This window comes from Physeter macrocephalus, chromosome 20 (assembly GCF_002837175.3).
Source record: "Physeter macrocephalus isolate SW-GA chromosome 20, ASM283717v5, whole genome shotgun sequence".
NCBI lineage: Eukaryota > Metazoa > Chordata > Mammalia > Artiodactyla > Physeteridae > Physeter > Physeter macrocephalus.
Genome location: NC_041233.1, coordinates 22,117,155 through 22,137,501, shown reverse-complemented (window position 1 = coordinate 22,137,501; position 20,347 = coordinate 22,117,155). Strand labels below are relative to the sequence as shown.

The 20,347-nt window shown below is 53.1% G+C and overlaps 2 protein-coding genes across 8 annotated transcripts in view; both read left to right on the top strand.

The window, feature by feature from the left end:
- The first annotated feature begins 211 nt into the window (after positions 1-211).
- TYSND1 (trypsin like peroxisomal matrix peptidase 1) lies at positions 212-11,883 on the top strand. Of its 2 annotated transcripts, XM_007103401.3 has the most exons (4): positions 217-2,556; positions 4,286-4,416; positions 5,458-5,643; positions 7,909-11,883. In XM_007103401.3, the coding sequence occupies exons 1-4, from the start codon at positions 1,385-1,387 to the stop codon at positions 8,124-8,126; spliced, it is 1,707 nt and encodes a 568-aa protein (XP_007103463.1). In that variant the 5' UTR covers positions 217-1,384; the 3' UTR covers positions 8,127-11,883. The 2 variants fall into 2 exon arrangements, with proteins under 2 accessions (XP_007103464.1, XP_007103463.1); XM_007103402.4 differs by lacking the exon at positions 5,458-5,643 and having other exon boundaries at positions 212-2,556.
- A 4,840-nt stretch (positions 11,884-16,723) lies between these two features.
- AIFM2 (AIF family member 2) overlaps positions 16,724-20,347 on the top strand; it is a 35,197-nt gene continuing 31,573 nt past the window's right edge. For all 6 annotated transcript variants that reach the window (XM_028481920.2, XM_028481916.2, XM_028481917.2 and 3 more), the window contains exon 1: positions 16,724-16,804. The gene's annotated coding sequence lies outside the window, so the exon portion shown is untranslated. The remainder of the gene's footprint in view (positions 16,805-20,347) is intronic.

The following is a 20,347-nucleotide window of genomic DNA, read 5'->3' as shown; positions in this document are numbered from 1 at the left end:
CTGTATGGCCTGTGAGAAAAATTAAAAAAACAATGCAATTTTGTGACATGCCACAATTATATAAAATTCATATTTCAGGGCCCATAAGTAAACTTTTATTGGAACACAGCCACCCCATTTCTTTAGCTTTTGCATGCTACAACAGCAGAGCTGAGTATTTAAGACAAAGACGGTATGGCCCACAAAACTTCAGCTATTTATTTACACTCTGGCCCTTTACAGAAAAAGTGACCCCTGATCTAGATAAATCCTGGGTGATGGTTATAAATCATTATATGAAATGTGCATACTGCAAACTATAGGGTTGTGTAATTTAAAATTTTGACTTCAGCTACTGTTTATCATAGTTTTAAAAGGCAATTTTTGGAGCAAATCCAGTTTCCATGAGATATGTAGGGTGTGGCTTTGGCATCAGAAGACCGGAGGTGTAATCTTACGAGCTCCATTATCCCCCCTAGTGGATTACTGTACAGTTTACTTACAAAGTTTCAAAATACTGAACAGCTTTTCTTAAATTATTATTAATTAATTAATTAATTATTGGCTGTGTTGGGTCTGTTGCTGCACACGGGCTTTCTCTAGATGTGGCGAGCGGGGGGCTAACTCTTCGTTGCGGTGTGCGGGCTTCTCATTGCGGTGGCTTCTCTTGTTGCGCAGCACGGGCTCTAGGCGAGCGGGCTCAGTAGTTGTGGCACGTGGGCTCAGTAGTTGTGGCTCGCAGGCTCCAGAGCGCAGGCTCAGTAGTTGTGGTGCACAGGCATAGTTGCTCCACGGCATGTGGGATCTTCCCGGAGCAGGGCTCTAACACCTGTCCCCTGCATTGGCAGGCAGATTCTTAACCTCTGTGACACCAGGGAAGTCCCTTGAACGGCTTCTTTGCCCGTCTTATCCCAGGGATCAGAGGTCGGATGTCTCCTACACCTGGGCAGATACTGACAGGTCCTGTCAAGGCCTGGGCAAGTCTAGCCACCTCAGGGCGCATTTCTGCTCCCTTTCCTGCAGCTCAGCGAACAGAGACGAGACTAGGCTCCGAGGGACCAGCACGCCCCTATCTCCCAGTAAAGCCACATTCCTGTCACTCTCCCGGGGCTCGTCCTCCGGTCCCGCTTAGCCCTCAACGTCGCACAGCTGACCTGAACCATCTAGGGCGCGGAAAGGCGGGGTCAGCCTCAGCAGCCAATCGGGGCTCGGCCCCTAGCCCAGCCAATCGGGCCGGGCCAGTTGGGGCTTAGCCAATCCGGCCGGAAGAGGAAGAGCTGGGATAGTGTCTGCGCTTCTCGCTGCCAGCTTTGGGTGGCCCTACGTGGGGCCAGCTGGTGTCGGCCGCGGTCCTTGCTCGCTCGCTTGTTTCCCGGGAAGCCCCTGGTGTGCCGTCCCCGAGGCCATGGGGCGGCAGTGGGGGCCAGCCATGAGGGCGGCCGAGCAGGCGGGCTGCGTGGTGAGCGCCACCCGGGCCGGGCAGCCCGAGGCGGGCTCGTGGAGCTGCAGCGGGGTGATCCTGAGCCGCCGCCTGGGCCTGGTGCTGTGCCACGGGGGCATCTTCACCCCATTCCTGAGGGCCGGCAGCGGGGCGCTGACCGCGGCCGGCGCCGCCTTCCTGCCAGGCGACAGTTGCGGCGACGACCTGCGCCTGCACGTGCAGTGGGGCCCAACGGCCGCGAGTCCGGCAGGCCGCGCGGAGCGGGGTCGCCCGGGGCTGTGCACGCCCCAGTGTGCCGGCCTAGAGCCCGGCCCGCCCGCCCGGTTCCGCGGGTGGCCGCTGCAGCCCCCCCGCCCCGCCGAGCTGCTGCTGCTGTTGAGCTGCCCGGCCTTCCGGGACCACTTCGCGCGCCTCTTCGGCGGCGAGGCGGCCAAGCAGTGGAGCTTCGCGAGCGCCGCACCGGACGACGAGATGTCGGAGGAGGAGGAGGAAGACCAGCTGAGAGCGCTGGGCTGGTTCGCTCTGCTGCGCGTGCGGCCGGACCCGGAGAAGGAGGCGGAGGCGGAGGAGCGCGGGCCGGTATTGGCCGTGGCGCCTCTCGGGGCTGTGCCCAAGGGTGAGCCGCTACTGGCCTGCGGCTCCCCGTTCGGGGCCTTCTGCCCCGACATCTTTCTCAACACGCTCAGCTGCGGCGTGCTCAGCAACTCGGCCGGCCCGCTGCTGCTCACCGACGCGCGCTGCCTGCCAGGCACCGAGGGTGGCGGCGTGTTCGAGGCGCGGCCCGCGGGGGCGCTGGTGGCGCTGGTGGCGGCGCCCCTGTGCTGGAAGGCCCGCGAGTGGGTGGGCCTCACGCTGCTCTGCGCCGCCGCCCCTCTCCTCTGCGCCGCCCGAGCGGCCCTCTGCCGCCTGCACCCCGGCGCCGCCGCCCTGGCCGCCTTCCTACCGCATGAGATGGGCGCCCCGTGGGGCCTGCCCCTCCGAGACCCCGGACCTCCCTGGGCAGCTGCGGCCGTGCTGGTGGAGTGCGGTTCCGTTTGGGGCTCCGGAGTGGCCGTGGCACCCCGCCTCGTGGTGACCTGCCGGCATGTGGCCCCTCGGGAGGCAGCCAAGGTCCTGGTGCGCTCCACCACCCCCAAGTAAGGCCCACAAGGTTGCCCCCACTCCACTCCCTCACCAGCTGTCATATGTGGATCCCAGGTCTCAGGTCATAATCCTGAGGATTATGGAGGCCTGCTGGTCTCACGCTCATGCTTGGTGGTGCAGTGTGGATAGGGACCTGGGACCCTCCCCTCATCCTTGGCACCCAGAACCCCAGAGTAGGGGGTTCTGGACCTCCTGGCAAGGGGTAAATGGGGTTTGGGCAAGATGACAAGCAACTCTGGGGAACTGGGGGGTGGTCCAGCATCCCTGGCTAGGCATCTTTGAGCTCCCCCTCCCAGTCTGAATTCCTTCTGGGCAACTTCTCTGTCTCAGCCTTGCACCCACACACCAGAGGCCCTTGAACAGTCTTCCTAACCCTGCCCTCTTTCCCCTGAATGCTGTAGTGAAGCCGCAGGGGCCCAGGATGCTACCCTCCTGGGTTAGGAGAGGAGCCTGTTACTCTTGATTTATCTCTTAGATATTAACCAGAACTTCCCTTCTGGATCAAAATGAACAGATATGCGGTTCCACCTAATTAGAATATGGAAATGGGGGCCAGGCAAATATATTTTGAACAACCATTGAGTGCTCTGGGCAGCCAGGTTGGGACTTCAGACAGTCATTTGTTCCCTCCCTGCAGGGAGAGCACTCTTGCCCTCCTTTACTTTCACTTGCTGTGACAGTGGAGACAGCAGCCTTGGCTTCCTGGCTTGGTTTTCTAATCCATGTTCTGTTTCTTCTGTAGTCCCAGGTGCTTGACTTAGGCCAAAGCAAACACTATAGCACCTTGGTGTTAATGCCTGTTGTTCTGTACCTGGCTCAGCCTCTCAGCCCAGACCTTTCCAAATGCCTCTATTGAACTCCTGAGAGGTTAACCCAGCCCGGCTTTGCCATAGAGTCCCCTCTGGCAGCCACCTGGACAGCCATGACTTTATAGGGAAGACTGATGATGAGAATTTTCCTCTGTGTGTGGTCCCCAATTCCTCACCCCTCCATCTACCCCCACATACTCTTGGTCCTAGGGAACCCAACAGGTCTGCTGGAAGCTACCCCTGCAGAGTGTGTAGTAGGAAGCCCCTGTGTAATCTTGAGCAATTTGTTGAATCTGTCTAAGCTGCTTTCCCATGACATGTAAAGTCTTGGAACAGCCTACCATGTAGTAAGAGCTATAGAAGTGCTGGGAGCATTTATGCAAACAGGGACCCAGAGGGATGAAATCGTATCATGTCGCCCCCCCCCCCAACTGACAGGATTGTTGGTATCAAATGAGGCAGTAAGGGAAAATGCTGAGAATGTTTGCCCTACCTCCTGCCTCTAACTATGTGACCTTGAGAAATTACTCAACCTCTCTGGGCCTCAAATGCACTGTCCAAAATGGAGATAATACCAGTGCCTAGTTCATAGGGCAGCTGTGAGGACTAGATGAAATGATATCCATAGAACATTAACGACAGGCCTGGCCCACAGTACCCCCTAGGCGTCATGTGTTTGTGATGATGGTGAGGCACAGGAAGCTTTACATAGAAGTACCCTGCTGTTGGTAGAGCATGTTTGGAAGTTCCACTGTGGATGTGCCCAGAGTTGCATGTTGGTATGTTTCAGGGCTGACACCAAATCTTTTGAATCCCAAGTTCATGACTTTTACCGTCACTCTCATTATTTTGCTTCCTCCCAGTGCTGAACGTTCGGAAAGCTAGCCTGTCATTTTGTTTCCCTTGTTCCCAGGAGCGCCGTAATCTGGGGACATGTGGTATTTGCCACCCAGGAGACATCCCCCTATGATATAGCAGTGGTGAGCCTGGAGGAGGACCTAGATGGTGTCCCTGTACCTGTGCCCGCTGAGCATTTCCATGAAGGTAAAGGGCAGAGGGCTTCTCTGGTCTGGGGTGGACCTCAGGAAGGAAAGTCAGTGTTGGGCGCTCTAACCTTGCAGATCAGGGGCCCGTCCCCCAGGTCAGCTCCCTTCCCCACCCCTGCTGGAGTAATGAGTCAGGCTGGCACCTTGTTACATCCTGGTTACAGTGCTTTGGCCGGAGTTGCTCTTGGAGGCCTCCCTGCTCACGCCCAGCATGCCCAAGGTCCTGGGGGGCATGTGGAATTCCCAGCAAAGGGTAAGGCACGCCTTTTTCCTGAGGCCCCACAGCAGTGTAGTGTGTTGAGCCTTGGGGGCTCCTTATAACACTGCAGGCTGGTCTGAGAGATGTGAACTTTTGAGGCTCCAATGGCATGATTTGAGTAAAAGGCTTTGTGACAATGCCACAGAAGTACCGGAGGTCTCGCTTTGTGGATGTTGTATGCTACAGTGTAATAACAAGGATTACAAGCTCTCTGCGTTGGCATCTTCTGCCACTTATTAGCCCCGTGTCCTTAGGCAACTTAATGAACTCTGCCTCAGTTTCCACATCTGTAAAATGGGGATAGTTCTCCCTACTCCTGGGTCTTGTGAGGAGTGGGTGAGATACTGTCTGTAAAGCACTTGGTGAAGGAAGGTGGTGCCCGCTTTGAAGTCATCATCACCATTTTATTTTTACCAAGAGACTTCTTAGTCTCAGGAGGTGGGTGTTAATTTCACAAACATTTATTGAGCCCCTGGCTAGGTGCTGGGAATCCTAAAAAGTGACTACCCAGTCCAGCAGGGGAATGAGGGCTGGAGAACAGCCTGATGCTGAAGAGAAGTGGTTGAGCAGATACAGTGCTGGGAGCTCAGTGGAGGTCCCGGCCTATTCCTGTGGGGGGGCCTGGGGAAAGTTCTCATGGAGGCAGGAGTATCTGAGCAGAAACCCAAAGGGCAGAGAGGGTTTGGAAATTTGGAGAGGACAGGGAGGGGGTTGGGGAGTGTGTGAGTCCTGCCAGACAGAGGAGGCTCCCCAGCTTAACCCTTCTTCCCTCCATGGCAGGCGAGGCTGTCAGTGTGGTGGGCTTCGGTGTCTTTGGCCAGGCCTGCGGGCCCTCGATGACCTCAGGCATCCTGTCAGCTGTGGTGCAGGTGGATGACACACCAGTGATGCTTCAGACCACGTGTGCTGTGCATGGTGGCTCCAGTGGGGGACCTCTCTTCTCCACCTGCTCCGGGGACCTCCTGGGTAACCAGCTCCTTGGTCCTCTCCCAGCCTTCCCCTTGCCAGAGCCTCAGTTCCATCCTGGGAGTGCTTGGTTTCCAGCCCTGGGAGCCACCCTCTGTCTGGAAAAATGGTGGGCCTTATGCCCAGAGGTAGTTAGCCAAGGTTTTCAGGCTCTTGTGCTTCTGAGGGTGGAGAGGGACAGATGCTGAGCTTGGAGGGAAGAGATCTGAGTTCTGGTCGCTTCTCTGCCACTGAGCCATTGCACAGCCTTGGGTAAGTCACTTAATGTTATTTGATCTGTGAGACTCAGGAGTTGGATTAGTCCAAGGGTCACAAACTCAAAAGCCTACAGAGGCTGGGCTGGTAAAGTGAATGAATGAGTGAGTGAGTGAGTGAGTGAGTGAGTGAGTGCAGACAGCAGTGAGTGGAGGGCAAGGGGGAACTGGGGTGAACACCACTCAGCTCTAGCACATTTTTGCCTCATTACAAAGATATGTGGGCCTAACGGTGGCTGACTTTCCAATTTTTCACAAGAAGCTGTGAACCTTTTTTTTTTTTTCATAATTCCTAACCACACCCCCGTGAGAAACAAATTTACCAGCTAGAGAACAGTGTTTGAGCGTGTACAGTTCTTTTTTATCTTTAGCCTTAAAGTGTCCAGTCAAAACGCTCTTTTCCAAAGTTTCTTAGATTAGCTCCTTCCCCTTCCCCTTCCCCTTCAGTATAGTTATGTGATTCATTTGAAATACAGTCAGGTACATTTGTCCTAGTCTGCATTCCATTTTTCTCCCATATATTGGTTGACGTTTTAAAAGATATATACAGATAAGTGGACACAGAAATAAATATAGATGTCTGTATGTGTGACTTAGTGTGTGTGTGTGTGTGTGTATATGTGACTCCTAGCTCAGTCTGCTGAGAGGGGCTAGAAGCAGTGACATCCATTTGTAATGAACACAGCGAGAGTTCAGATCTTGGTTTCTAAGAGTCATTCTCTAGGGCTGCCTTGTGGTGCTGGAGAGGAGGGAGGGGTAGCAGCAACAGCAGCAGCAAAATGATGGGCACGTCAGATGTTGAAAGAACCAGGAGCTGATGTGAAGGAGCTCCCACTGGAACAACTTGAGCAGCAAAACAAATAGTAGTAGTTTTAGTTTTCAGAAGAATTCCCATTAATGAATGTAGAAGAAATGAGGGAAATAGAAAATCACTATTAGGACACCCTAGTAGGAACTGCTGCCGACAGGATCCATCGATGGATGCCATAATCAGTAGGCAAAAGTTTAAGTAGAAACAAGATAACTGCATAATCCTAAAATATTTCGTACTTACCAAGGGGGTAATAGTAAGTCTACAGTGGAGAAACCCGGCAGGTACCACCCAAGTGATGAAGGTTAACATTGCAAGCAGTGATTATAGTCAGCACACATTTCCTGATAGGATGCACTGAAGAGGATGCATTGCTTCTATGGTTTTCTTCTCAGTAATGTATAACCTCAGTCTTATCATGAGAAAACATCAGGTAAACCCAAATTGAGGGACGTTCTACAGAATAACTGACCTGTACTCTTCAAAGTGTCAAGGCCATGAAAGATAAGGAGAGACCATGGAAGTGACCCAGATGGGAGGAGACCTAGGAGACATGACGACTAAATGCCATGTGGGATCCTGGATCAGAAAAAGAGCATTAGTGCAAACACTGGTACATCCAAGTGAGTTCTGTACTTTAGTTAATAGCATTTCACCAAGGTTAATTTCTTGGTTTTGATGAACGCTGTATGGTGACATAAGGAAAAGCTGGGTGAAGGGTATACAGGAATTCTGTACTATTTTGGCAAGACTTCTGTTAAGTCTAAAATTGTCTTCAAAAAATTCATACACATGCACTGAGCAGGCCAAACAAAAGTTCTGTGTGGGTCTGATTCATTTATTCAGTCACTCAGCTAGTATTTGTTGAGGTCGTCCTCTGCCAGGCACTGTTCCAGGTACTGGGGAGACTACATGGACAGAACACAGCAGTCCTGCCCTCATGGAGCTGAAAGATAACAGAAGTTGGAGAGAGGGATAACAAAACAAGTGAAACGTGGGGTATTAGATACTGATAGTGTTGGGGAGAAAGTAAAGCCAGGAAGGAGGACTGAGGCATGAGGAGTCCGTGTCCATGAATGAAGCCTGGTGCCTGTCCCTACGAGGGGGCTTCAGGCAGGTCTAGGGCCTCCAGGTTGGAGGTGAGCCTCCCTCCCCTGTCCCCTGGCTCACACCCTCTTTTCCTCTCTGGCTCCTGAACAGGCATCGTCGCCAGCAACACCCGGGACAATAACACGGGGGCCACCTACCCCCACCTGAACTTCAGCATTCCCATCACGGTGCTCCAGCCGGCCCTGCAGCGGTACAGCCAGGCAGGTGACCTGGGCGGCCTCCGCCAGCTGGACCGCGCCCCTGAGCCAGTGAGGGTGGTGTGGCGGCTGCAGCGACCCCTGGCAGAGGCCCCACGGAGCAAGCTCTGAAGCTGTGGCACCCTTCTGGAGAGAACAGCACCCATCTGATGCCATGGGGAGTGCTGAGGCTGGTGGCCTGAGGACCCTGACATGGCACACCCCAGCCAGGCTGCATCTCCATCACCACCCACCTTGCTCAGCTCTGGAGTCTGGACCAGACTTCTCTTTAGCCCCCACGGATCTCTTACCAGGCAGCCCGTTTGGGGGTGCTTTCTCGAGCCGCCACCTCTCTCTGCCCCCGACACTAGGCTCAGCTCTGTACTTTTCCCTTCTGGGGAGCCCAGTACAACCATACAACAGACAGATCTGGTCCTGACAGACAGATGTTGGCTGGAAGGCAGGCCCAGCCACGGTTCCCTGTCTCCTGACGGTCACTGGCCGCCTGCAGCAGGGGCTTCCCTGGGGCCTGGGCTCCTCTCTGCTCTCGGTCAGAATGGGGCTGACAGAGTCCTGGGGCTTCCTCAAAAAACCTCAGCAGAGAGGCCCTGCTCTGAAGACCGGAGGCGGAAGGGAAAGAGCATCTTCCTGTTCTGCTGGACCAGCAGTGGCGTCCCCGAAAGCCAGGACTCCCGGCTCTTCATATGTCAGGTGCCTTGACCTACAGAGCCACGCTGACACAGTGCCTTAATTTTCCGGCCCTTAAAGTGGCTCTCAGGGGTCGGGGGTCGGGACATGGGGGAGGGGTAGAATGTGTCTGGTTGGGGTTTGGGAATAAACAGGACCTACGAGGGACAGGACCTACTTCTATATATCAGCTTCTTTTTTTTCCTTCTTTGTTTTGAGAGTTGAATGGGGAATAGGAAAGCACCAGGCACAGAAATATACCTTTCCGTCCTGCTTTCTCAGGGGGGTTTGATCTCACGGGACACTCTTGCGCCAGACTAGTCCTGGTAGCTGGTTGTGGTGCCAGTTAGCACTGGGTAGGGTTTGCAGATCCCAGATGGTGGTGGCCTTGGCCTGGCAGCAACTGTTTACAGGCTGCCCGGATGGGCCCAGGCCTGTGCCAGGTCCTGGGATGGATGGAAGTTGGGGAGTTCAAAGGTGAACGAGGCCAAGGCAGGCCCTAGGAGCTAAGACCAACCCTGGGAGTCAGGAACATGCGCTGTGTGCCCAAGGCCTTGCCTGTGCAGGCCGTCAAGAAATGATAGTTAAATCACTGACAGGTTGAATGCCATTTGGGAATGACTGGGGGAGAGGGGGCTAATCTAAGCAGAGAGAATTGCTGTGAGTACTTTGTTTCTAACATCTGTTTGCTGAGCGCCAACTCTGGGCAACCACAGAGCACCCCTAAGACAGTTCTCCTCTGTGTGGATTAGGAATGGAGCCAGAGGGCAAAGTTAGCTTGAGAGAAATCCTGTAGTAAATTTATGGAGGTGGGGAGGGAGAGCCGAGTTTTGACTTGGCTGCAGGTGGGAAGGGGAGGATTTATTCCAGCATGTGTGGGTACCAAGGAGCTCAGGCTATTCTGGGGAGACTGGTGTGTCACCCCGTTAGTGGAATGAGCAGGGCGTCTCTGTCCTGTCCAGGTGGAAGACCATGTCCAGGGGCCCAGAGCAGGGAGGATCAGGCAAGGATTCATCCAGCTGAACCCTGAGGGGAGAGTAGGTGTTTACCAGATGGAAACAGGAAACAGGGAGGGTGTCCAGACTGAGGGCATTGGGAGCTGGGACAAGGAAGTGTGAAACTACATGTGTGTCTGGCCATGCTAAGTGGAGAAGAGATTGGAATGGAGCCTGGGGAACCAGTGACAATGGCCCTGGTGACGGGGAAGATGGCCAAAGCAGGCCTGGTGGGCATAGAGATCAAGCATGACCCAGGAGGTTGACCTGACTGGATGTGGGGCAATGCAGAGAGAGAGAAGGGTCAAATGGTGCTGGGTCTCTAGCCAGGGTAGTGATGAGTGGCTGACAAGTTTAGGGACGAGATGCTTCCTTGGGTGTCTGTGGGATCTCAAGTAGAGAGGCACAGCAGGCTGTTAAGTGGATGAGTTAGGATAACGCAATAAAAGGTCCCCTCTCCCCCATCTCAGTGGCTTAAGACGATAGAAGTTTGTTTATTGCTCATGTAAAGTCCAAAGTCATGCACCCGACCAGGAAGGGGAGGGTGGCTCCGGTGCATTTGTGGTTGAGGGACTGAGCTCCTTCCTTCTTGCGGCTCTATCACTGGGTCTGGGACCTCAGATCCTCTGCCAGGTCTTCTGTACCTGGATGGTGGATGGGGGAAGAGAGAGAGGAGAAGATACTCCTGCTTCTTTTTTAAAAAATAATTTTAGGGCTTCCCTGGTGGCGCAGTAGTTGAGAGTCCGCCTGCCGATGCAGGGGACGCGGGTTCGTGCCCCGGTCCGGGAGGATCCCACATGCTGCGGAGCGGCTAGGCCCGTGAGCCATGGCCACTGAGCCTGCACGTCCGGAGCCTCTGCTCCGCAACGGGAGAGGCCACAGCAGTGAGAGGCCCGCGTACCGCAAAAAAAAAAAAAAAAAAAGATTTTATTTTGAAGCAGTTTTAAACTTACAGAAAAGTAGCAAGAATCCCCACATGCCCTTCCCCCAGACACCCCGTACCATTTGTGCCATATGCCGCAGTGATGTTCTCTGTAACAGAGACCTCATTTGGGATCATGAGTTCTACCCACTTGCCATGGCTCTCTCCACTTCGACTTGGAGCAGCTCCTAAGGCTCTCCTTGAGTTTGATGCCCTTGACCTTCCTGCAGAAAACAGGGCAGTCATTTTGCAGAATGTGACTTAGCTTGGGTTTGTCCACACTTCCTCATGATTAGATTTGGGATACACATCTTTGGGATATAACATTAGTGATGTCTTATCATCGTGTTCTACTGGGTGGCGCATGATCTTTATTTGTCCGATTACAGATGATAACCTTGTTCATTTGAGTAAGACGGTGCCTGCTAGGTTTCTCCACTGTAAAGTTCCTTTTTTTCTTTGTAATTAATAAGTATTTGTGTGGCAGTATTTGGGGACTATGTAAATATCCCTATCCCACTTTCATCTACTATGCTTATCACCCACTGATGTCCCTTGGCTGAATAACTTTAATGTTTGCCAAATGGAAATTTTTTATTTTCATTTTTCCTCCTACATTTATTCACTGGCTTTCTATTGTAAGTAAAAGCTTTCCCTCCTCTCTGTTTAATTATATCTGTGTGGAATCATGGATTCATAGTTTATTCAATGGATTATAATCTACTGTTATCATTATTTTGATGCTCCAATTGTCCATATTGGCCAGTGAGAGCTCCTTCAAACTAGCTTCTGTGTTCTTTTGACATCTCCCCATCATTCTTTGAGCACTTCCTTCAAAACAAAATGTTCTAGACTTACTTTACTTTCCCTGGAATCAGCCACTTCTCCAGTGTCCTTTTTACTAGAGAACAGTATTTAGAAGCAAAGATCTAGGTACTAGGTGTGCTTCTTACTCTGAGGTGTTGCTGCTCCCAGGCCCTCCCGGTAGACAGACCTTACGTCTATACTTATTTCTATCTCTATATGTTGCAAGCCATGCCATGCGTTAACACTGATAGTTCCAATTTGATACCACAAGTTCAATACCACAAGGTTCATTCTAGCTCTCCCCTTTTCATATTGATACCTCCCTCCTGTCATTGAGAAACACGGCTGCCTTATCCTCAATATATTAACTTGTATGCTCCATCCCTTGCATGTGGCTCATCTTCTGACCCCATCAGGCTGCCCCTGCCACTCTGCTCTGATGCTGCTCTTATACGGGTCACCATTACTGCTCCGCACAAGCCTGCCTCGTGATTGTTTTGACTTCATTAGGAAGAGGGAAGAAATCCACCCTTGCTTCTTAACTGCTTCAGCCCAGAAGTGACACATATAACTCCTGCTCATGTTCCTTCCGTGAGAATTTGGCCCCGGCCAGAAGCAAGGGGGGGGGGTGGGGGGAGATGGGCAACGTAGTCCCCGGCAGGGCAAGTGCTCGTCAGCAGGACCCCTATGCCATAGAAGGGGAGAATGACCTTTGCGGGGAGCTGGCTGGCTGTGCCAAGCTGGGTCTTGTTTTAGTGCTGCTTTAAGAACAAAAACTCACTTGTATTACCAAAATCAAAGTAGGTTTAGTGTTCAGACCCTCCCGCACAGGTGCCAGAGAGCTCCTTGGCCTGGGGAAGCTCTGGGGGCCACTAGGTGTGAATGATGACTCAGCATTCCTCTCTGCTTTATTCCCTCTCTTCTGGCCTCCTGGGCACTCAGAGTCTCTCCTTCCTCATAAGTGCAGTTTGGCCTTTCTGGCTCTTCTCTCCATGACCCTTTATCTCTAGATCTCCTTGTCACATGCCCCATTATCAGATTTCCTCACTAAATGCCCAGAGAGCAGATATCTGCTTGAGCCCATCATCTTATGCCGTGCAACATCTGGGGCCGCTGTGAGAGCAAGTGCAGTGAAGGGCCTGGGGCCACCAGTGTTTAAGGGGCAGAGGCAGAGCCGGAGTCTGCAAGGGGGCTGAGAAGAGACAAGCAGAGGCACAGGAAGAAAACCAGGGAGGCTAAGACCTAGGTCGGCAGGGCAGACACCAGAATCTGTTTTCCTCTCTTCTTTCCGGCCATACACTAGACTGCATCTCCTGGCCACCCTCACGGTCAGGTGTGTCCGTGAGTTCCAAAGGGCAGAAGGGAGGTGTGCCACTTCCAGGCCTGGCCTATAAGAACCTTCTACCCGGCCTTGTCTGCACCCTACCCCCTGCCCCTGGTGGGAGTGGAGGCATCCCTTAAAAGAGACCTTGGAAGCCACTTGTTAAAGATGGCCTCTTCAGTCTGGTCCCTGGATGACAGTGTGGATGGGGCAGCCGCATTAACCAGTTCACTAGCTTGTACTGAAACCCAGGCAAGTAATGTACTTCTGTTGTATTTGAGCCATTAGATTGGGGGGGTCCATTTGTCACAGCAGTAGAACCTATCCTCGTGAGTATAGTTTTTCCCTAGCTGGGAGCACTATGCCAAACCACATTTAGAGGGAGAGAAGAAACAGGGGGATGTCCCCCTGTCGTTTGAGGGTTGTGAATTTCGCTAAAACTGACCAGGCTCTTCAGATGAAGTTAAGAGTTGTCTCTTCCTCAAGTGGGCATACAGCTTCTATTTCTCTGGGGCCCTGAGTTGATCCCACTACCTTGGAGCTCCTCCCAGCCCTGGAAGCCAGCAGTAAAGTCACCTGTTGCTGCCAGGGAATGTCTTCAGGCCTGTCTGAGTGCCAGCAATGTTTCCTCCTCTTAGCTTCTGTGATGTTAGACAATCTGCCTGCCGTTCCTACTAATCATTAAAGTTCCGCAGAACTACCAATGTTACAGCATCCGAACCGTATCTCCCTGCTACCCCTGGCACCTGGACATTCAAAGACGAAAGTCCCTTGTTAGGCAAGGAGCCCTGATTTTCGGTGCCAAAACTATGAACACTGTTGAGTGGGAAGAAAGGAGTGATGTGGGGTGTGTCTGGGAAAGGGCCAAGAGGGCTTGCACTGAGATCCTCTCCCCTCTCTTGAATCAAGTTGTCCTCTGGTTGCCAAGAAGGTGCTGAATGATAATCAGACGCTTTCCATGGTTTTCATGGTTTGGGGCAGGTTCCTGGAGATGGGCCACACCAGCTCTACAAGCCCTGCCTCAAGCCCAGTATGGGCCACTGCATGCCTCTCCTCCCTCCCAGCTTCAGGTTTGTGCTGCAATTTTAAGAGTCCTTCCCTTGTACCCTGCCGATTGGAATCCACTTCATCTGTCTCGGCCCGGTTCTTCTGCAAAACTCCCCTTGACTTTGCCAAGCCCCAGGGCTGTGTCCCTGCCCTGGGCAGGCTGTAGCTCTCTTATTCACCTCTTTGTCTCCCACAGGGCTAGGGCATATGCTCTGTAAGTTTCTGTTGCTTGCTTGACACACCATTGAGACTCTCCTTTGCCTGCTCAGTGACCTCCGGCTCCCTTAGGAGCCAGCTTTTCTGGCTTTAGGGTCAAGGCCCAGCTCCTCTCCTTTAGTAGTGGTGTGATTTTGCCTAGGTAATTAGCTTATGAGTTTCAGTTTCCTCATCTGTGAAATGGAGATAATAAAACTTGCTTTGGAGGACCCATGTGTAAAGTAAATTTGAGAAGCTATCCAAAGCACTTAGTCTGTGTTCAATAAATATTAGCTATTATGTTTCTAAGAGTACTGGTGGGATTGTTTCATCAGAAACGAATCACTGTTGTTACCCGGGGCTGGGTGCGGGGAGGAGTGGGAGGGACTGCTTACTGAGTTATGGGGTTTCTTTTTGGAGGGATACAAATATCTTGGAGTTAGGTAACGGTGATGGTTGCATAGCCTTAACCCCACTGAGTTTTACACTTTAAAAGAATGAATTTTGGGCTTCCCTGGTGGCGCAGCGGTTAAGAATCCGCCTGCCAATGCAGGGGACACGGGTTTGAGCCCTGGTCCGGGAAGATCCCACGTGCCGCGGAGCAGCTGAGCCCGTGCGCCACAACTACCGAGGCTGCGCTCTAGAGGCCACGAGCCACAACTATTGAATCCCACGCGCCTAGAGCCTGTGATCCGCAACAAGAGAAGCCACCGCAACGAAAAGCCCGCGCGCTGCAACAAAGAGTGGCCCCTGCTCGCCACAACCAGAGAAAAGCCCGCACGCAGCAATGAAGACCCAACGAAGGCCCAAAGCAGCCAAAACTAAAATGAATAATAATAAGTTAAAAAAAAAAGGAGTTAATTTTATGGTATGTGAATTATATCTTAATTTTTAAAAATCATTTAAGCAAACATTAGTGAACTCCAAGGGAACCAGGTGCTGGGGTCAGTGCCAGATGCTGGTGACTCAAAGTCCAGCAAAGCAACATCTCTGCCCCAAAGAGCTAGTCGAAGGTGGTGGTAGTCCTCGGTGTTAGAGTTTAACCCCCACGCTACTTTCCTCTAGGGGTTTCAGGAGGAAAACATGGAGATAAAAGCTACTTGGAAGTTTGCAAACCCAGGACAAATGAAGGCTTGTGGCGCCTAGGGCATCAAAGCTGACCTGTGGCTCTCTGATGGGTCCCTATGAGGCAGGGTTAGGATGGGCAGCGCCTGTGGGCTCTCAGCACCCACACTCTGGCACAGTTGCTCTTCGGTGGTCTCAAGGCCTGAGAGAAGGAGATGCAGACTCCCACGCCTCTGACTGTATTCCCTCCTTCAGCCCACATTCACAGGGCAGAGTGCCAGCTGGATAGGAAGAGAGGCGAGGATTCCAAAGAACTGGAAGATGCACCCTGAGCTGTGTGGGCTCATAATGAGAGCAGGAGGACCCCAGCTCCTCTCCCAGCTTGAGATGATTTCCAGGCACCAGTGTCTTCTAGATGGAATTGCTCACAATGCTCCCTATACCAGGGGTGTTGGGTATGAGGCCTCTGACCACAGCTTTTGGAAAAGGAACAGAAATGGCTACTTCTAGAATAAACATCCATGAAAACCGAGAAGGTAAAGGCCACTATTCAAAAGAGCACTGGGTGGGAAGAGAGGAAGCTGCCAGTGTACTGTGTAGCCTTGGGCAAGCTAATCTCCCCGTATAAAATAGCTGTAATAAATGGCTGCTGGGTATTCACTGCTGCTGTGTGCCAGGCACCATGCTAACACACTTCACATATAAGATCTCGTTGAATCTTTTCTCCAGTGATTCGGGTAGGTGCTGATATTTGCATTAAATAGGTGAAGATGGATTGTCTGTCACCAAACTGGCTTGATCCTACCTCCAGGTTGTAGCTTGCATCAGTACATTTCTTGACAGATCCGAGTGCTTTTTTCTTCTCCCTGGACTCCCCTCCTGCCCAGTTTACCCAATTTCAGGCAGCCCTCCCATTGCCCTGTCTTTTCACCCTCCAACATAACTCAGACCTCACTCTTCAGCTTAAAACCCATCAGTGGCATCCTGTTGCCCTTGGGATCACATGGGCAGTCTTTACCAGGACCTGGAGGCCTGTGCCACCCTGCCACGCTGGGCCACTCTGTCCCCGACCACTTCTGCAATGCCCCTGCTCTCAGCTATTTATCCTGCCTTGGTCTTTGCACACCCACAGCATACTTGCTTTCTCTCTGCCCAGGGCTAACTTCTCATCCTTGGAGAGAGGCCTTGGCACCCTTCTTTTGCTCCCGGTCTTTCTTACTGCAATTAGTGATACATATGTTTTATTGTTGTTTAGTATTTTTCCCTAGACTATTACCTGGAGGAAAGCAGAAACCATGCCTGCATTGTTCTACATTTTACACCCCCTCACTCCCACCCTGCGCGCCCAGAACAATGCCAGACGTGGAGTCGGTGCTCAACTGGGTTTGCATTTTTGTTTATATGTGTGAAGGCAGGAGGCTGGTGATCCGTCCAAGATCGCACAGACAGTGCCAGGGCCCGCGCTCTAAAGGCTGGAAAGGCGTCCGGCAAGGGAGCCGGACCGAACTTTGAGCAGAGTCCGAGGGGCCGGGGCAGCGCGGGCGGCCTCGGCAGTAGCGGTCGAGTGCTCACGGTTGGGGCGATTAGCTCCCCGGCCGGCGGCGCGGGCGGGCCGGAGGCTGCAGTTCCCGGGGGGGCCGCCGGGGGCATAGCCGAGGCTGGAGGGCAGAAGCGCCGAGTCACGCCGGCAAGGGAGGGGCCTCGGGCCCGGCGGCGACCACGGGAGCTGCTGGCCGGAGCGGGAGCCGGAACGGCGGGAGGCCGCCCGCAGGTAAGGGGCGCGTCGGGCGAGCTCTGCGGGACCCCCGCGCCTGCAGGGCCCCAAGAAGCCGGGACAGCGTCCGGCGCCGGGGAGGAGAGGGCGGTAGTCTAAGACAGTGGTCCCGAACCTTTTTGGCACGAGGGACCGGTTTCGTGGAAAACAACTTCTCCACGGACGCCGGGGTGGGGGTGTGAGTGGGAGGGGAACGGTTCAGGCGGTAATGCGAGCGATAGGGGGGATGCAGAGCGGCAGATGAAGCTTCGCTCGCTCGCCCGCCGCTCGCCTCTTGCTGTGCGGCCCGGTTCCTAACAGGCCGAGGACTGGTATCGGTCCGCGGCCGTGGGGTTGGGAACCCCTGGTCTAGGATGAGGGGCTCAGGCCTGCACCAACCCTGGTCCCCCAAAACTCAACGGGGAGCTTTGCTCCCAGTGAGGACGGAGCAAACTCGCCTCCTCCGCGTCCGCCCCCCCCAAATCCCTGCTAAGTCTTCCCAAGTAAGACAGACGCCCCCCCCGTCACCCCCAAATCCCCGGGGGGCTCCGAGGGTCGCCGTGGGGTTGGGAACCCCTGGTCTAGGATGAGGGGCTCAGGCCTGCACCAACCCTGGTCCCCCAAAACTCAACGGGGAGCTTTGCTCCCAGTGAGGACGGAGCAAACTCGCCTCCTCCACGTCCGCCCCCCCCCAAATCCCTGCTAAGTCTTCCCAAGTAAGACAGACGCCCCCCCGTCACCCCCAAATCCCGGGAGGGCTCCGAGGGTCGCCGCTGGGCGGTGGAAGCTGCTGCGGGGCGGACGGAAGCCCGTGTCACAGGCAGGAGGAAAGCCTCAGTGTCCAGGAGGAAAATGCCCGGGGTTACCCAGTGCCCATAGGCTCCAGGGTGCACTGGGAGGTCCTGCTTCTCCACGGAGCCCCAGCTTCCGTGGGGGCACTAAGGCCAGAGGTGGCCCAACTAACTCTGATGGGGCCGGAGGTTGAGGGGAAGCCCAGGACTCCTGATCCACCGGGAGCTGCTTTTAGTGCCTGATGTTGGGCGCTTTTCTTTCAACAGCAACCACTAAACACACCCTGCCTTTCCCCTCTGATTAGACTTCCTTTGACCCTTGGTTGTACCGTGACGGTGGGGAGGGGAGAGGTGCTTAGGAGTGACGGTCCCACAGGAGGACAGGCACAGGGCAGAGGGTCAGACGTAGTCTGTGAAGGGGCTTCCAGGTGTCCCGGCTCTGCACCTTGTGTTCAAAGGCCAACATGTAAAATATGTAAATATATAAATTATCAGGGAGGCCTGCTTGGGTGTGTGTATGTGCCCCAAGCTTTCAGAGCCCTCCAAGGAAGACCGTGTGTAACCCTGCATCTGGAGGGTCCATTTCAGAGGAGAAGACTGAGGCCCAGCTGGGCGGGGCCTTGCTCAGGACCACCCAGCAGTTAAGGAGGAGCTGGGTAGAGGGGGTGTGCTCCAGGCCCAGCCTGATCTTTGTGTCTGGTGGTGAAAAGAGGAAGCCAGGGTCCAGGCACAGATCATGAGGATGTTAAGGGAACCACAAAGTGACTGGCTCCCAGGAGACTGTACAAGTTGTGTGGCCTAGGCTTCAGCACCGGAGCCTGTATGACACCTGCATGAACCTGTCCGCCCAGAAGTGCCCTCTCCTGAGGGCATGAAAGGACAGCCCTCTTCAGACTTTGAGCCTCTTTCAGAAATTGGTCTTTTTGGGTTTTGTTCACCATGTGTTCCCTGGGGGACTGGCCATGGAGTGCCCACTCTCAGCCTGGTCCCTGGTGTCCAGTGAGGGAGGCTGCCCACCCCTCTGCCTTTGCCGGGTTGGAGAGATATATTCATGGTGCTTCAAGTCACACTGTAGGCCCTCTCATCCAGGACGGCCACTCTGGAAACTAATGTGGAAATCTACCTTGGGGGTAACTGGTGAGTGCTCAAAAGCTGGGTGTTTTATTTGTAATCTCTGTGAAACAATTCTGGGACGACATCTTTGCTTTGATCAGAGCCCATATGGTTCCGCTGTGTGTCTTCTGAGGCGTCACCTCCCCACAACTTTGGCCTAAATATAACTTCCTTGTTTTTCAGTAGCTTCCTAAAAGCCCTTTGTCTGTATTATTAGAGAAGAATCCCCCTGGGATCAGGCTGGGTGTCCTTGGCAGAGAAAACAGGATTTACTGAGAAAATTTGAGTATAGACCGTATTTTGTGTGTGTTAGGGCAAAGGCAGAATTACTTAGGAGTTGCTGGACAGTTAGGAATTGTTTTCTTGGACCTGCTTTTTTTTTTTTAAATAAATTTATTTGTTTTATTTATTTATTTTGGCTGCGTTGGGTCTTCGTTGCTGCGCGTGGGCTTCCTCTAGTTGTGGCAAGTGGGGGCTACTCTTCGCAGCAGCGTGCAGGCTTCTCACTGCGGTGGCTTCTCTTGTGGAGCATGGGCTCTAGGTGCATGGGCTTCAGTAGTTGTGGCACGCGGGCTCAGTAGTTGTGGCTCGCGGGCTGTAGAGCACAGGCTCAGTACTTGTGGCGCACGGGCTTAGTTGATCCGCAGCATGTGGGATCTTCCGGGACCAGGGCTCGAACCCATGTTCCCTGCATTGGTAGGCGGATTCTTTTTTTTTTTTTTTTTTTTTTTTTAATTTATTTATTTATTTTGGGCTGTATTGGGTCTTCGTTGCTGTGCGACGGCTTTCTCCAGTTGCGGTGAGCGGAGGCCACTCTTCATCGCCGTGTGTGGGCCTCTCACTATCATGGCCTCTCTTGTTGCCGAGCACAGGCTCCAGACGCGCAGGCTCAGTAGTTGTGGCTCACGGGCTTAGTTGCTCCGCGGCATGTGGGGTCTTCCCAGACCAGGGCTCGAACCCGTGTCCCCTGCATTGGCAGGCAGATTCCCAACCACTGCGCCACCAGGGAAGCCCCAGGCGGGCGGATTCTTAACCACTGCACCACCAGGGAAGTCCCCTTGGACCTGCTTTTATGCTAATATTCCTGCATCTGGGAAGATTCAGTTAAGATTCTCTGTGCTCATTCTCTTGCCTTGATGGTCAGTAAAATCAGATGGTACATTTGCAGTTCCTCAAAAAGTAAAATCTAGAGTTACTATAGGACCCAGGTATAAACTCAAGAGAATTTTTTGTTCACACAAAAAGTTGTACACAGATATTCATAGCAGCCTTATTCATATTAGCCAAAAGGTAGAAACAACCCAAATGTCCATCAACTGACAAATGGATAAACAAAATGTGGTATCTCCATACAATGAAATATTACTCAGTCATAAAAAGGAATGAAATACTGTTGGCAAGTTCCAGCTTGGATGAATCTTGAAAATATTGCGCTAAGTGGAAGAAGCTAGACACAAAAGGTATGGAATAGGCAAATCTATAGCGACAGAAAGATTAGTGGTGGTCAGGGCCTGGAGGGAGGAGGGAATGGGGAGTGAATGCTAATGGATGTGGAGTCTTTTGGGGGAGGAGGTGATGAAAATGTTCTGGTATTAGATTGTTGTGATGGTTGCACAACTTTATGAATGTACTAGAAACCACTGAATTGTACACTCTG